Below are 13,134 nucleotides of genomic sequence, written 5' to 3' on the forward strand. Positions count from 1 at the left end.
CTCTCTAGCTTGAATGTTGACACATCAGCCTCCTTTGCTAAGGAGGCAAAAGACGTGGACCTTTGGAACTGGCTGACCAGGCTCCACCACTCACTGGTATGTGAACTTGCACAGCCCAGTTCCCCTCTCTGAGTTTCAATTCCCTCATTTATAAAAGGATATCTGCTAAACTGAGAGATTTTAAGAATTAAATGAGATGATGAAGTGCTTAGCAGAAAGTGCTGAGTAAAAGTGAACTGCAGGCTTCTCGTTGTGGTGGGTTCTCTTGTTGCGGAGCATGGCCTCTAGGCGCACGGGCTTCAGTAGTTGTGGCACGAGGGCTCAGTAGTTGTGGCTCGCAAGAAGCCCGCGCACCGCAGCAAAGGGTAGCCCCCGCTCGCCACAACTAGAGAAAGCCCTTGTGCAGCAACGAAGACCCAATGCAGCCATATGTAAATTTTAAAAAAAGAAAAAAGTGAACTGCATTTCTGGGCAATTCTTTTGCATCTCCGAAAATACAGTAAATGGCAAGGCCTAGCACTATGGCGTGAGGGAATGGGGGCTCCATGGAGAATGGAGAAAGATGAATGAAATCTGATAAAAGGTGAGTAATACCTAGTAAAGTCCACTGGAAAGCAGTCTTCAGTGGCGCTATCTTGATGGATTCACAAGGCTCTCTGTGGTAGGCCCAAGCCCCTCCCCACCCCCCAGCCTATCCTGTACTCATCTTTACCCACTGTCCCCCAACCTCTGAAAACCCTAAGCTCCAAGAGCACAGACCATCTCTCGTTCCTCCTACACCTGTGCTCTCTCTCACTTCCAGTTCTCAGTGGTTGCCATCCTTCTCCCTCTGGAAGGTAACCCTCAAACCTCATCCTCACCTCGTTGCCCAGATAACTGACACATTCTCAGGTCTCAGCTGAAAGGGCCCTTCTTCTAGGAGCCCTCTCCTGTCCTGAGCCCAGGCCAGTCCCCCATCCTTATAGTTACTCTTCCTTAACCTATGGCCACACCTAGCACTCGCTATGGGTCAATGTTCAGTGTCCCCTTTCCCAAAAGGAGAATAAACCTTTGGGGCACAGGGCTGTTTCTGCCCATGCTCAGAGCTGGCCCCCAGCTATTGTTACACACATCTGAGTTAGTGAATGAATGGCTATGAATGAAATTATCAGGGCCTCAACTACAGACAAATCCAAATAACCACAAACCCCAGCCAAAGCCACCCTCACTCAGCATTTAGCCCCTTCGTCCTGTCATGTTTGCAAGGGTTACAGGCCCATGTCTGAGGGTTAGCTGCCAACTAGCTGGCAACCTTGGTGAAGCAAGAGGGAAAGAACTTCTTCCTGGCCTGGAAGAATCTTCAAGTGTGGCAGCAGACAGGACAGGAGAGAGCCTCAGAACCATGGGATGAGTAAGTGAAAAGGCAAAGATCAAAAATTAGATCTTGTTTTTTGGAACCTGTCTGCCAGTTGTAGAGTCATTGACTTTCTCTTTTAGAAACACACTGCTTGAAACACTGCCATAGAACACACTGAACTAAATCATACAGCAACCCAGGCTGGAAAGTCAGGCAGACCTGGGTTCAAATCTAGGCTTGGCCACTAATTAGAGCCATCTTAAAGAGTATTTCCAAAAGCACACCCCACAGTACGTTCCATTGCTCCTGGCTCCATTACATTGATTCGAAATCCTGGGAGTCACATCACAGGGTGAGTACTCCCCTGTAAGATATGCACGCGAGAGCTTGGGCCTAGACACACCACTGTCCTTGGCAGGGATGTGCAGGGAGTTAGACAAGTCACATGCTATTTGTCAGGAAACTGGGTCAAAACCAGAAAAAATACTTTGGTTTTTTAAAATTTTTATTTATTTTTGGCTGCATTGTGCAGCTTGCGGAATCTTAGCTCCCCAACCTGGGATCAATCCCGGGGCCCCTACAGTGGAAGCTCAGAGTCCTAACCACTAGACCGCCAGGGAAGTCCCTGGTAAGTTTTTAGCGGTCTGGATAGAAGATCAAACCAGCCACAATATTCCCTAAAACCAAAGCCTAATCCAGGGCAAGGCCTTAACTCTGTATAATTGTGAAGGCTGAGCGAGGTGAGGAAGCTGCAGAGAAAAGTTTGAGGCTAGTGGAGATTGGTTCGTGAGGTTTAAGGAAGGAAGCCATCTCCACGATTCAGTAATTGTTGATGTAGAAGCTGCAGCAAGTTACTCAGAAGATCCAGCTAAGATAATGAACGAAGGTGGCTACACTAAACAACAGGTTTTCAATGTAGACAAAACAGTCTTATGTTGGAAGAAGATGCCATCTAGGACTTTCATAGCTAGAGAGGAGTCAGTGCCTGGCTTCAAAGGACAGTCTCTTTTATTAGGGGCTAATGCAGCTGGTGACTTGAAGTTGAAGCCAATGTTCACTGACCACTCTGAAAATCCTAGGGCCCTTAAGAACCGTGCTACATCTACTCTGCCTGTGCTCTATAAATAGAAGAACAAAGCCTAGATGACAGCACGTTTGTTTACAACATGGTTTACCGAACATTTGAAACCCACTGTTGAGACCCACTACTTGGGGAAAAAAGACGCCTTTCAAAATATTCTTGCTCGTGAACAATGCCCGTGGTCACTAGCTGGCATGGAGAAAGCTACTGTTTGCAATTAAAACAGAGATTTTTTACTCACCAAATAACCACAGGATCTGCCTCATCTCTTAGCCTCCCTTGCAGTCAGGTTGGCTCACGTGATGCACGAGGGTCAATGAGCTGAGAACAAGTGTCATTTATTTCAGGACGTAAGCATAGACGAGCTGGTGCACGTTTGCCAACTTTTTCTTCCCTTGCCTCTGGAATCATGGGAACCATGTGCTAAAATGGTAGAACCACAAAGTGGAGGTGATCTGAATCACTGCATCACCACATGGAGAACAGCTGCCTTGGTCACCCAACATGTATCAAACATTGTAAGAAATCTTTGTTGTATTAAGCCACTGAGACTTCAGAGTATATCCTATACCAACAAGTAAGAGCTATTATTAGACATATAATCGAGGATGATTAGGGTGAGAAAAGGAGAACCAAATTTTGGAAAATTAGGACACAAATTTTGAGTCAATAATTTTGTTGTTGCTTTAACAGTAGTTGTCAACTGGGTGGTTTTGATCCCCAGGGGACATCTGACCACGTCTGGGGACATTTTTGGTTGTCACAACTGACAGGGTACTACTGGCATCCAGTGGGTAGAAGTCAAGGACACTGCTGACCGTGGTCTGGATACACTTAGCAATACCAGGAGTAAAGTCCTAACAAAACCAGGTATAGTTTGGGACATGTTAGGATCGAGATGCTTACCAGATAACTGAATGAAAATATCAAATAAACAATCTGAGAATTCTAGAGTTCAGGACAGTTGGAGATACAAATTTGGGTCTTCAATATAGACGGTATCAAAGCCATGAAATGTAGATGGTCTCAAATGGGGACGTAGAGACACACAAGAACAAAACCACAGGAAAAGATGCGGACGAACCAGCAAGAGACTGGAGAGGCAAGGCAGCACACGGCTGCAGAAGGGAGGCTAAGAAGGTGGCTCAAAAAGGAATAGCCAACCCTGTCCAATGATACTGAAGGTCAAGCAGGCAGAGGATTGGACCCCAACTAGGTCATCATTGCTGACCCTGACGAGCAAGCAGTTTCAATGGCATGGCAAGCCTGACTGGAGTGCCTGAACAGTAAAAAATGGAAAAACTCGCATAGAAAATTCTTATGAGGAATTCTGTGAGAGGGAACAGCAACTAGAGATGGAAGTGGCCTGAGATCCACCCATCCTCAGTCACATAAAAGATACAATTTTTTAAAAGGCCCTCTAATTCCCCCGTAGTTTCAGCACAATGTTCTTTCAATTGTTTCTACGTACCAGAAATTATCTTGCAGCGGAAGACTTTCAGCTTCTAGTGGGTCAGAGGGCATTTTTTTTTTAATATAAATTGATTTTTGGCTGCGTTGGGTCCTCGTTGCTGCGCGGGCTTTCTCTAGTTGTGGCGAGCAGGGGCTACTCTACTTTGCGGTCCGTAGGCTTCTCGTTGTGGTGGCTTCGCTTGCTGCACAGCATGGGCTCCGGGAGCGTGGGCTTCAGTAGTTGTAGCAGGCAGGCTCTAGAGCACAGGCTCAGTAGCTCCGCGGCACGTGGGATCTTCCCAGAGCAGGGCTTGAACCTGTCCCCTGCATTGGCAAGCGGATTCTTAACCACTGTGCCACCAGGGAAGTCCAGAGGGCATTTAATTCTTAAATGCTAGAGTGAAGTTACTATAGGTACTGCACTCAGCATTTAGCCCACCAAGAAGGAAACACGCTTGATAACCTGTCCAAGGCTGCCCCAGGACAGGGTGCTCTAGAGAAAAGGCAATCTTCAGATCTACTAGTTGCTTGCTGTTTGGTGTGTGTGTGTGGCTGTTTTTTTTTAATTTTTTGGCTGCGATGAGTCTTCATTAGGGCGAGCAGGCTCCAGAGCACACAGGCTCAGTAGCTGCGGAGCAATGGCTGAGTTGCTCCGCGGCATGTGGAATCTTAGTTCCCTGACCAGGGATCGAACCCTTGTCCCTTGCATTGGAAGGTGGATTCTTTTTTATTTTTTTTTTGCGGTATGCGGGCCTCTCACTGTTGTGGCCTCTCCCGTTGCGGAGCACAGGCTCCGGACGCGCAGGCCCAGCCGCTCTGCAGCATGTGGGATCCTCCCGGACCGGGGCACGAACCCGTGTCCCCTACATTGGCAGGCGGACTCTCAACCACTGCGCCACCAGGGAAGCCCTGGAAGGTGGATTCTTAACCACTGGACCACCAGGGAAGTCCCCTGCTTGCTGTTTTTCAAAACAGTTGTTGGGTGAAATCACCCAAGGAAGTGATTTCCTTCCTGCTAAGATATGCACCATGAATATTTTCTAAGTATGTATGTGAATGTGTGTGATACATGTGCTAATTTAATTTCCTTAGTGAAATTCTGCAGAACATCTGGGTCAAAGTGCATTTTGCATTATCAAAGAGGATGAAGCAGAGGGGAAAAATATGCATGACAGAGTCTTGACTTTTAAATGATTATTCGTACAGTATCAGTACACCAAGTAGTGACATGCAACAAGTTCTTGAATTCTATCATCTAGTAATTTTAAATAAGAGAAACCAAAAGCAGCCCAATACTAGTCCCCACTGTTCTAACTCTTAGCCGGAAAGGACTATTTTAAGGCTGGCTATTCACATAGGTTACAAGTAACTATTTACTACTTTTTCATAGATAAAGCCCCTGACCTTCAAGAAAGAGTTAGGGAAAAAAAAAAATTTAATCCCTTTCTTTCTTAAGAAAAAATTTTTTTTTAAACTATATCTAAGGTCATAGGAAGGAACCTTCATGATCTAACTTTTGAACAAGTAGAGTTGCAACATAAAGCTATGACATAAAATTAAAAGAAAAAACAAAACTATATCTAAGAAAGAAAAAGTCAGTGTTCATAATATGCCACTCGAGCGAAAAGGCACGGGAAAACAGACAACGTATACCCATTAAGTTTCTAAGAAATGTGAGGTAAAAAGATAAAATCTTTGGATAGGCCATAAGTTTGTACAAAGAAGCTATGATTGCTATTCTGCAAAAAGTGAAGGGACCTATTATATAATATACAGAAATAATTTAATGCCTTTTCACAAGAATATAACCCAAGCCTTGTTGAAGCCTCATATTCTATGAAGGCATCTAAAATGCCAATCCACAGCACAGCGCTTTTGCTCTTCCCCTATCCGTTTATGCGGTAATTCTCATGGATTTCTGGCCGGATGTCACAGACAAAGGCCAAGAGGTTATCCAGGACTTCATCCCTGTTCTGCCGGAAGTAGGTCTGGAGGATGGTCATCTTCTCCTGGGTGTCCTTCTCCACTTCAGTGCTGCAACTGCCGTGGGATCCCAGAGCCTGGAGTCGGGGAGCAATGACAGAGGGAACGTCAGGACGATGCTCTGGCTGGGCAGGAACAACATTTAATAAGCAACATTCTGACTTTTGAAGAAACCCAGTCTCATAATGAATATAAGTAATCAGCAGCATGACTGAAGAGCGTGAGAGAAGTCAGGGTTCCACAGTCACATCCCTCTACAGCCTCACATGCAGCCTTAACCAGAGACTGGAATGAACCTAAAGACCTAACAACTGAGGCCTGGTGGTTAGTAATATGTCTCCTTGTGTGGTTTTAAAGGGGGTAGATACATGGTGTTTTTTTTTTTTTTTTTAAAAAAAGAAGCTCTTAAAAAATAACAAACACAAGGGCAATACAATTTAGAAGGAATATACAGTTTCACCATTACTGGTTAATGTTTTAGCGCTTAAGTTCAACAGTGGTTTCACCAGTATTAAGAATACGTGACATCTGTTCTTTCAAGTAGAAATATTCTACAAGAATACACAAGAAACTGTTAACAGTGGTTATCTCTAAAGAGGACTGTGGGTCTGGGTGAGAGGGAAACTATCCCTTCATTGTTGCCCTGTTTTATTGCTTGAAATTTTTAGTGCATGGATGTCTCACCTCTTCAGTTTCCATTTACAACTTAACACACACACTGATGGACAGATTTTCTTTTACTGTCCACTGTCTTCTCATTGTTAACTGTTATGCCTACTTTATTAGAATGTGATCTGTCAGGTTCTTAAGGTATCACTTTTCTGTGCCTGAATCTTTTCTTCACCTAAATTGCTGTCCCCTCATTATGAAGGTTTACAACTATATCCCTTCACATTTGTGTAACACATCAGTTTACACAGCATTCTCTCATATGACCTGTTACCTATTCCTCCATAACCTATGAGGAGGCTATCACTCCCCTTTCTACAGTTGAGGAAACCAGGGCTCAAAGAGGTCCAAGTGGGGCTTCCCTGGTGGCACAGTGGTTGAGAGTCCGCCTGCCGATGCAGGGGACACGGGATCGTGCCCCGGTCCGGGAAGATCCCACGTGCCGCGGAGCGGCTGGGCCCGTGAGCCATGGCCGCTGAGCCTGCGCGTCCGGAGTCTGTGCTCCGCAACGGGAGAGGCCACAACAGTGAGAGGCCTGCGTACCACAAAAAAAAACCCCAAAAAACCTTAGCCTTTACCTGGGCTTCCAACCATATAGGTCAATAAATTCCATTTTGCTTAAACCAGTTTGAACTGTTTTCTGCTGCCTGTATCCAAGAGTCCTGATAGAGGTTCTTTTCTCTACGAAGCCTCCTCCATCCTTTCCCTTTTCCAGAATTTTCCCTACTTTCTCTGTACTTTCTGTATCTGTTTTTGTACTATTATTATATGCATCTTACACATTGTGGTCTAGCCTATACTACTGATAAGCGACTATACTAAAGGGGGCTCCATGTGATTTAAGTTTATGACCATTACAGCCCTCTTCAGTTGTTGGTTTGCATGACTTACATTTTATTACTAAGTGTCCCTGACCACCAGACACTTTATTACTAAGTGTCCCTGACCACCAGGCTGTACGCTAAACTCCATGAGGGCCATGTCTATTTCTGTTCACAGCTGATCCTCTAGCATCTGGCACACATTAACTGTTCAAAAGATATTTAATAATATCTATATTCAATATATATATTAAATAACTTATCTCTATAAATTATCTATATTTAATATCTAATTATATCTATTAATAATTCAATAATTTAACTGAATAAATGAAGACTAGGATTCAAATGTTAGTTAAAAATTAATCACCTTAAGAGATTCAGCCTAAGCATCCAGTAACCAAATTTTCAAATTTCTACCAGAATCAGAATCTCTGAGCTACGCTGGATACTTTGAGAGCCTAAGGGGAAGAGGAGAAGGAAGCCTCAGGAAACTAAGGCAGTAATGAAAATAAACTGAGCCCACCGCAGCTTCCTTGGCCTTGAATTCCTTCTCCCTCTGCAGGCGGTACTGTTCAATTTCAGCCTGGGCTTCTTCTTTGGCCTGCTTCAGCCTCCGGTTCTTTCCTGTTTTCAAAGGAAGTGGTTAAGAGACAAGCAGAAGAGGAAGCAGAGACTGAGATGGTAAATTCTAATAAACAAGCACAAAAGTTTAAAGATACAGTCTCAAGAGACATGCATGGGGAAGAGGGAGAGAGAGAATTCAGAGCTAACTAATAGTACAAGCTCCTACCTCCTGTACTTAACTAGACTGTACTTCTGAAGGAGTGACTAGATAAAAAGGACCGCCTTCTATAGCTACAGTAGACCGTAAAAATGATGCAAAAAATTTTGGAATGTGTCAGAATATTCTCTCAATCTCAACTACTAACAACCAACATAAAACGGGCGACATTAGCCATCTGGGGAATTCTCTCTCTTCCTGAGAAGTAAACACCTAAGTATGCTGCTGATTACAACTGGAGCTCAGGCTTAGAAGCTTAGCAGGGAGGCTAACACACTCCCAAGGGACATCAACCTAAACTGTAACTAATGAAACAGATGATGTAATATTGGAAACTAAAACCCATGCCTGTGCACAAGGAAATAAGTAAAAGTGGTTCTGGGAAGGAATTCTGAATGGGGAGCACTGGACATAAGACTGCACAAGCATCTAAGAAGTGAGGAGACACAGGGGCTCTGGTTTTTAGAAGAGCATAGTTTAACATAAAGCTGGAAAAATTCTCTAGGTTCTATCAGAGGCTTTATGAAAACAGACCACAAGATCAACCAACAAGTTTCCCTGTTCACCAAACTTCTAAGACACCCAAATGGGATGGTGGGGGAGGGGGGCAGGTCCTAGACAATCAATTGAGGATTTATTTAATTCAGAGTAAAAGACATCCTGCATCTAAAAGCAAGCTGTTATAATTCATTGTATAGCAACTGCCGAAATCCCAGTCAGCCCATGCAGGTGAATGAAACTGAATTTAACCTTCCACCTCCTGATTAACAACAGGATTTTGAACTGGTGATGACCCCATGACATCAATCCTCCATGAGGCTAGTCTAAAACAATCAATAGGTGTCTAAGCCCCACAAGGACTATTTCTCCAAGTATATATTTACTCCAGTACTATTTAGTGCCTACTATTTAAGGTCTGCTGGAGCCAACTTCTATCCCAATGCCCCACATGCTTGTTTTCCTCATCTGCTACATATTCAAAGCCATATTCCGAAGTCAAGGTTCTTTTCCAAACCAACAAATTTTAACATAGCCTGAACATTATGCAGTAGCTCCACATAATTTCACAATACCACTGTCCTGATCACTCCCAACAACTATGGCTCCCTGAATTAATTACTTAGTAAACCATTCTCCGCCTGTCTGCAAACACCTTCAAAGTTCAATTTTCATTGGCTTCTCTGAAAACCTAAAAATATCTGAGGAGGAAATCATTTCTTTTAAATCTGTTTTTTTTGTGGGCCTTACATGTGGAGGCCAGCGTTCTGTTTCACTCCCAATGAAAAACCACATACAATTTTTAAAAAGTTTATGGTCCAAGCAATGATTTCATGAAAAACTGGGGTTGGACCATTTTACCACATCACGCGCTGCCTCTTCCCAATTCCTAACTGGGTGTGTCAACCACAATTACAGATCAAGAAAGAGAGTAACTTCTTCATATTATAGGTCTTCTCAATACTTCTGTTTCTAACCACTGCAAATTCTGAGATGTATATTAGCCATAAACTCACTCCTTTAAAACAAGTTCTTTCAGTCACTATGTAATAGCTACCTGAGATATACAAGTCCCTGCACCAGGCCTGATGGGATAAAGGAAGATGTATAATATGACCCCTACCTCCAAGGCCCTCAGAATCATTCTTACCATATGCCCGATACCTGTTCTTGCACTTCCCCCAAATATTCTCACATGCTTCCCAACAGATACAACTTCCGCTGCTGATGAGCCATCACAGGACAAACTCTGAGAAGTCATTCTGGAAATACTGCGTCAAGGTCATGATCAGAAATACTCCATGAGGAACACAGAACTTCCCAGTCACCAGAGCAAGAATAGAAGACTTGTTCCCATCTCCAGCTCCCTCAAAGAAAGCTTTTCCAATGAAATACAGAGTACCACACAACCCCTAATTGAAAAAGTAAAAAAGCCATGCTTGAAATCTACTTGGGTATGGGATAAGAGTGAATCCTATTCTGGGGGAAAGAACACCAAGAAATTACTAAGATTAATAGTTTTTGGTATTTTACCCCAGCTATGTTGTTTCCCAGGGTATGGTCATACCATTTTTCTCTGAGCCTCATTTTTCCCATCTGTCAAATAGGAATAGAAACATCTATCTCACCAGATGGGAAACTGAAGATATAAAAGTTAAATCAGACATAGTCCCTATTCTCCAGGAGCTTAGTCTAGTGACTGAACCATATGAAGAAACAGCTTACTGCACAGTGATGACGGGAATAGGTACTTGGGGAGGATTCCTAGCCTAGTCTGAGGGGAAAAGCTGAAGTCAGGGAAGGCTTCCTGGAAGAACTACTGCCTAAATTTTGATATCTGAAGAAGCCTAAGTGTTAGAGGATGAAGAGTAACCTAGGAAAAGGCTCTTCCAATCAGGAACCAGCTGTGCAAAGGCTTGCAGGGGAAATCAACCAAGGCGCTTTTGAGGAATCACTGTGTCTGGAGCGAGTACCTAAAAGGGAGATTAGAGAAGAAAGCCACAGCCTGATGCAAAAGCACCTCCGACACCCTCTTAAGGAATTTAGGCTTTATTCTGCAAGCACTAAACGTTTGTTGACTATAGGGGCGGTGGGGAAGTCATATTCGCAATTGAGAGGTACGACCGACTGCAGTGAGGAGAACCAAACGGAAGAGAGGAGGAAGCCTTCCACTCACCAATCTAGATTCGATCTACCTGTTAAGTTCTTGAGCAACCTCACACTTCTCAACTCTAGCCCTCCTCTCACCTGCAATTAATCTACCCCAAATTTGCTTCCTTCACTGGGGCTTTGAATACCGCAATAAAGACCACAGATGTCCCAGGTACTGTGTTTGGCACGTATTAACAGCATTGAAAAAACAAATGTAAGGAATTAACGAATTAGGCTACTACGGGAGCCTCAGAGAACCTGATGCCCTGGACTAAGATGCTGGCTGCAGGGATGGAGAAAAAGTGAACAAATAAACCTTGGCAACTGACTAAACATGGCGAACGAGGGAGGGTCTGAGACGTGGCAAAAAGGACTGTTTCCAGACTGAGCAGAAGTGTAGATGGTGGCGCCCTACAGTGAGACGGAGGACCCCAAAGGAGTAAGTGCGAAGGGGGAGAACAACGCGTTCCGTTTGGATAATCCCCTTTACACACCCCCGAGACCCTAAGAAGGACGTCCACTTTGTCTCCACGCCCTATCTACTAGCCTACATCGCAGCTCTCAGGCGACCTACAAGACTTCCAAAGCCTCGGATCCAGAGCTGCGAGTGCGATTGTAACCAATCCCCCACCCCGCCCCCGGCCCCGTCAGCAGTTTTTCGGGCCTCACCCACCTACCACCTCCCGCGGCCTGCCCGCAACTCTTGGACTCGCGCCACGCCTGGCCGTCCCAACCCCAAACTCACGCTTGCGGGCCTCGGACACCTTCTCGGCGGCCCGCTTCTCGGCCTGGAGCAGCTGCTGGATTCCCTGCGACTGACTAGCCATAGCTGCGGCGGCGTTTCCGACACGCCACAGACAGGCCTAAATTGGCTCTATCGCCCCCTCGGGTCAGCTGACCCAGCTGCCCAAGATCTGCGCCTGCGCCCGCCGCCCCGCGCACCATCACGTGACCTCCGCAACGCCGCGTCAGCTGACTTCACTTGGCGTCTTGTGACTCGGAGGGGAAGAGGTAAGGCGAGGCGGGGCGAGGCGGGGCGAGGCGGGGCGAGGCGGGGCGAGGCGGGGCGAGGCGGGGCGAGGCGGGGCGAGGCGGGGCGAGGCGGGGCGAGGCGGGGCGGGACGGAGGCGGGAGACCAGAACGACTTGACTGCGCCTGCGCAGGATCTGCCGTTGCTGTCTTCCTTGCTCACACGCAGCTCAAGGCCCTTTCAAGGTTTGTCTTTTCTCTGGTTCCATCTTTGTGGCCGCTCTGCGACGTCGTTATTGCTGTAATCCCTCCCTTTACAGTAAGCTCACATCGAGATCCAGAGAGAAGGGGCCAAGTCAAATCACTTTCCCCTATTTTGCCCACTGCTGTACTCCCGCCCCTTTTTGGAGTTTTCTTTGGCGCTCGGAATATATTTAGGGACAGGCTAAAATTCTTGTCAGGCTCTTGGGTTGGAATCTGAATTGGGAATAGGGAGACTTGGGGTGAAGTCTGCCACTAATCTGTGTGATTTGAGGACGGGTGTTTTCCCTTTCTTAACCGAAGCTCAGGAAAGGATTAGTGTTTTCCATAAATATTTGATGAATGCCTGCTGCGACCCTAGACTGCTGTTGGTACTGAGGATACAGCAGAGAGCGAGACCAACAAGGTCCCTGGTGGAGCACGCAGTTTATGGGCAAAACCAGATTAAACTAAAGGGAAAATTACAAACTGTGGTAAAGTAATGAGGGAAAAACGCAGGTTGCTCTACGAAGGAATAAGGAAGAGGGGGTGTGGAGGTGACTGTGAAGACTCTCCCAAAGAAGTGGTATTTAAAATGATATCAGAATAATGAGAAGTTAGCCAGGAAAGGATAGTGGGAGACAGTGGGGGTGGAGCGTGATTAGGGGAAAAGGACATGCATATGTGGATTTGGGGGGAGCAACATGGCACAGAGAAGTCTCCCACCACAAATAGGGAGGTAGGAAGCCAGTGGTTGAGTTTACAATATGACAATCAGTGTCCTAAACGCTTGACAACTCCTTATGGTAACTTAGAAGTAGTGTTATTAAACCCATTTTGTAGATGACCAAACTGCATCTCACAGAGGTTAAGTAACTTGCCCGAAGTCAAATCCCTGTTAACTGTGAGATAAGGTGTATGAATCTAGCCAGGGCTGCAGAGTGGAATATCTGACCCATTGTGCTCTTCTCTGAGAATCTTGTGGGCTGTGGAAAGGACCAGGTGATCTAGAATTCACCAAGCATAGAATGATGCCAGAACTTTTAGATAGAAGTATCTCTGTACTTCAGAAGGAGCTGGATTCCTGCCTCAGGACATTTTCATTTGATGAGGTTAGGAGTGGGGTTGAAAGGAGGCTAAAATCAGAAAC

The 13,134-nt window shown here is 45.3% G+C and overlaps 1 protein-coding gene across 1 annotated transcript; it reads right to left on the reverse strand.

Annotated features, from left to right (window-relative positions):
• Positions 1-5,048: 5,048 nt before the first annotated feature.
• ATP6V1G1 (ATPase H+ transporting V1 subunit G1) lies at positions 5,049-11,664 on the reverse strand. The gene is made up of 3 exons (XM_082841947.1): positions 11,521-11,664; positions 7,869-7,969; positions 5,049-5,929 (listed from the first exon to the last, which is right to left on the reverse strand). Exons 1-3 carry the CDS (start codon positions 11,600-11,602, stop codon positions 5,756-5,758), a joined length of 357 nt encoding a protein of 118 aa, XP_082698073.1. The 5' UTR covers positions 11,603-11,664; the 3' UTR covers positions 5,049-5,755.
• Positions 11,665-13,134: the final 1,470 nt, after the last annotated feature.

Source organism: Leucopleurus acutus, assembly GCF_964270905.1.
Source record: "Leucopleurus acutus genome assembly, chromosome: 7".
Lineage (NCBI taxonomy): Eukaryota > Metazoa > Chordata > Mammalia > Artiodactyla > Delphinidae > Leucopleurus > Leucopleurus acutus.

Excerpts from the sequence above, each read along its gene's own strand:
- ATP6V1G1 (XM_082841947.1), bottom strand. The coding sequence starts at position 11,602 with ATGGCTAGTCAGTCGCAGGGAATCCAGCAGCTGCTCCAGGCCGAGAAG. Across the intron at positions 7,970-11,520 it reads GGTGTCCGAGGCCCGCAAGC|GAAAGAACCGGAGGCTGAAG; the intron begins GTGAGTTTGGGG and ends CTTTGAAAACAG. Across the intron at positions 5,930-7,868 it reads TCAAGGCCAAGGAAGCTGCG|GCTCTGGGATCCCACGGCAG; the intron begins GTGGGCTCAGTT and ends CCCCGACTCCAG.